This window comes from Brachyhypopomus gauderio, chromosome 4 (genome assembly GCF_052324685.1).
Source record: "Brachyhypopomus gauderio isolate BG-103 chromosome 4, BGAUD_0.2, whole genome shotgun sequence".
Taxonomy (NCBI): Eukaryota; Metazoa; Chordata; class Actinopteri; order Gymnotiformes; family Hypopomidae; genus Brachyhypopomus; species Brachyhypopomus gauderio.
The window spans coordinates 25,258,602-25,261,636 of record NC_135214.1 but is presented as its reverse complement, the minus strand read 5'-3'; the positions used below and the strand labels follow the sequence as shown (position 1 = coordinate 25,261,636).

The window sequence follows — 3,035 nt, the reverse complement described above, 5'->3', positions numbered from 1 at the left end:
AGAACTGGGAAAAGGGGGGGGGGGGGGGGGGGAGTTGATCACATTACCCGCAGAACTCTAGTGCCACTGCTGCCTCTGGATAGAGTTCTGAGAATATAGAGCCCAGAGAATATAGAGCTCTGAATAGATAGAGCTATTTAGGACTATCATTGACACATATAATAAAGACATTTTAGTCCAGTACCTTTATATAAATGTATATACTGCATATATTGTACATGTTGTTCTTGTCAAAATAAAATGACAGAGCACCGTAGTATGATCTAGGGAGGGCTAGACAGGGCTGTGCATGTGTGCTGTCAGATGATCATATCTGAGGTCTGATTGTGTGATGTCTGATGATCGTGTGTGATGTCTGATGATCACGTGTGATGTTTGATGATCGTGAGTGATGTCTTATTGTGAGTGATGTCTGATGATTGTGAGTGATGTCTGATGATCGTGAGTGATGTCTTATTGTGAGTGATGTCTGATGATTGTGAGTGATGTCTGTTGATTGTGTGTGATGTCTGTTGATTGTGTGTGATGTCTGATGATCGTGAGTGATGTCTGATGATCACGTGTGATGTCTGATGATCACGTGTGATGTCTGATGATCATGAGTGATGTCTGATGATCATGAGTGATGTCTGATGATCGTGAGTGATGTCTGATGATCGTGAGTGATCTCTGATGAGTGGCTTGACCATTAGATTCCTGAAAACGCTGTGTAGGCTTTTAGATCTTTGTCATATTTTCTGTCCCGTAACCATGGTGGCAATAACTGCTGTCTGGGAAAGTGCTCACATATAAAGTATCCATCCCCACATACAGAGTTACAACCCCAATAAATACCATCGTGTTTCCCTCCTTCTCTCACCCCCCGCCCCTCCCCCCTGGCTTCATACATCTTGCTTTCTCTTACAGAAGAGTTTGGGTGTGATGTTATCAGATAGTGATCTAATTAAAATGAGTTGTGAAAACTTGCAAATTATGAAAAAAAAAATTATCAAAACAACTGACTGATTTCTGTTCCTCTCCTTTGTGGTGTTGTCAGTCCGTCCCTTCATCGTGGAAACTTTCTGGTCTACTCTGCTATCTATAGGACCTTGGTAAGGTCTTAGTGCTCGTGACAATTCAAAAAGGGGGAAAGGCAGCATAGGGAAACGTGTCGATTGCTGACATATTCACCAGAATAGGCAAATAATGTTTGTTTATTATCTTTATTATTGAATGCAACAAAGTATACTTCAACTGTTATAATGATCAGAGTAGTTTACTAATCATTTCAATCCAGCAAATATAATGACGTTCAGCGTTTGTGGTGGAGGCAGGCTAAGTGTCCGCGAGAAGCAACAACAGAAGGCTCGCGCTCTACCTCGTGTTTTTCTCGCGCGCTGGAGTATCGTCGTCTGCTCTCACATGGATCACAGTCAAGAGTCAGTTCAGATCGACATTCAGTTCTCCGTCAGATCTGCTTACCGACATTCAGTGCAACAACTTTACTCAAAATAACAACATTCTGCAAAATTTTTGACGGGTTCGTTGACTTTCACTGTCTAATGAATTTGCATTTCACTATTTTTTTAAATGCATTTTGGAAGTCTTTATTAAAGTACGCGTATATTATTGGATTCAAAAGTGAGTTTGAGTAGCCCAGCCAATTAATAACGTTGCCCAGCCACTGCGGCATGAAGCAGTTTGATTTGCAGAAAGGCAGCACGAGCGCCACAATGAAGAATGGCAACCAGCACAATATGAACGTGCCCATGATGATTCCCAGCGTCTTCACCGTTTTGCGCTCTCTGGCAAGCGCCATCTTCCGCTTAATGTCCGTGCTCTTTTCCGTTTTGCTTTCAGAATACGGCTGTGGGTTGTTGGGCAGGGCGAGGTGATTTTTGGAGTCGCTGAGAACTTCTATAATCTCCAGAGATTCGACTCCCTCGCGCAGCTTAACCGCGCCGTTTACGCACGAGCCGGGCTGCGGCTCAACGCTTCGTCTCCAGGTTTTGTTCGCTTCGCTATTCACCTTCTTGTGAAACAGAGCCGGTGACACAGTGATGCACTTGTCCGATATTTTTCTTTTCTCTGTTTTTTTAACCGCTTTTCTGATTCGGAACCTCGCTGCGCGGAATATCCTCCCGTAAAGTACCAGCATGAGTATCAGAGGGATGTAGAAGGCGCCAAAAGTGGAGTAGATGGTGTAGCCCGGGTCTTGGCTGATGGTGCAGGCGTCGGGGTCGGCGCGGTCCTCCGCCTTCCTCCAACCCAGCATCGGCGGAATCGAAATCGAAAAGCCTATTAGCCACGTCAGACTGATCAAGATAGCGGCTCTTTTCGGAGTCCGTTTGTTCACATAGTCAATGGGGTCGGTGATAGCCCAGTATCTGTCCAAAGCAATTGCGCACAGGTGCAGGATAGACGAGGTGCAGCACAACACGTCCAAAGATATAAATATATCACAAATCTCCTGCCCCAGAGTCCATTTGTTCAAAACCTGATACAGAGCCGCCATCGGCAGTACCAGCACCGACACCATGAGGTCTGTTACGGCCAGCGAACCTATAAGATAGTTAGCCACATTCTGGAGCGATCTCTCCAAAGCTATAGCTGCTATCACACATGCGTTACCTAATATGGCAAAAAGAATTAACGCACCAAGGAACAGCGAGGTGACCACCTGGTAGCTCAGCGCGACCTGCTCCAGAACCGTCGCGTTTTGGCTCCAGGGTTCCGTGGTGTTGTTGGTGCTCTCCATGTTGCGAGCGCACACGGGGCTCGAAAAGTCAGTTCGGCGCGCAGGTTCTGCTGGCCAGAGTCACCTCGCCGCTCTGAGGACACATGGCTGTGTGGGTCTCGGAGAGCGCGAGCGCCTGCTGACGGAGTGAATTCATTTATACGAGCCGAGCTGAGGACGTCAGAATGCTGAGAGGTGGCCGCGCGCTTTTACTTGCTGCTGGATAACCCGCTTTTCACTTTCAGAACGCGCGGAGGGGAAGAAAGTTGATCCTTTTAGCGGTTATATTGCTTTTTTCATATTTACCTTGTTTAAAACA

General features: G+C 46.2%; 1 protein-coding gene across 1 annotated transcript; it reads right to left on the bottom strand.

Annotated features, from left to right (window-relative positions):
* Window positions 1-1,252: 1,252 nt before the first annotated feature.
* htr1aa (5-hydroxytryptamine (serotonin) receptor 1A a) lies at window positions 1,253-2,820 on the bottom strand. Its single transcript, XM_077001227.1, has one exon. It carries the CDS (start codon window positions 2,735-2,737, stop codon window positions 1,532-1,534), a length of 1,206 nt encoding a protein of 401 aa, XP_076857342.1. The 5' UTR covers window positions 2,738-2,820; the 3' UTR covers window positions 1,253-1,531.
* Window positions 2,821-3,035: the final 215 nt, after the last annotated feature.

Excerpts from the sequence above, each read along its gene's own strand:
- htr1aa (XM_077001227.1), bottom strand. The coding sequence starts at position 2,737 with ATGGAGAGCACCAACAACACCACGGAACCCTGGAGCCAAAACGCGACG.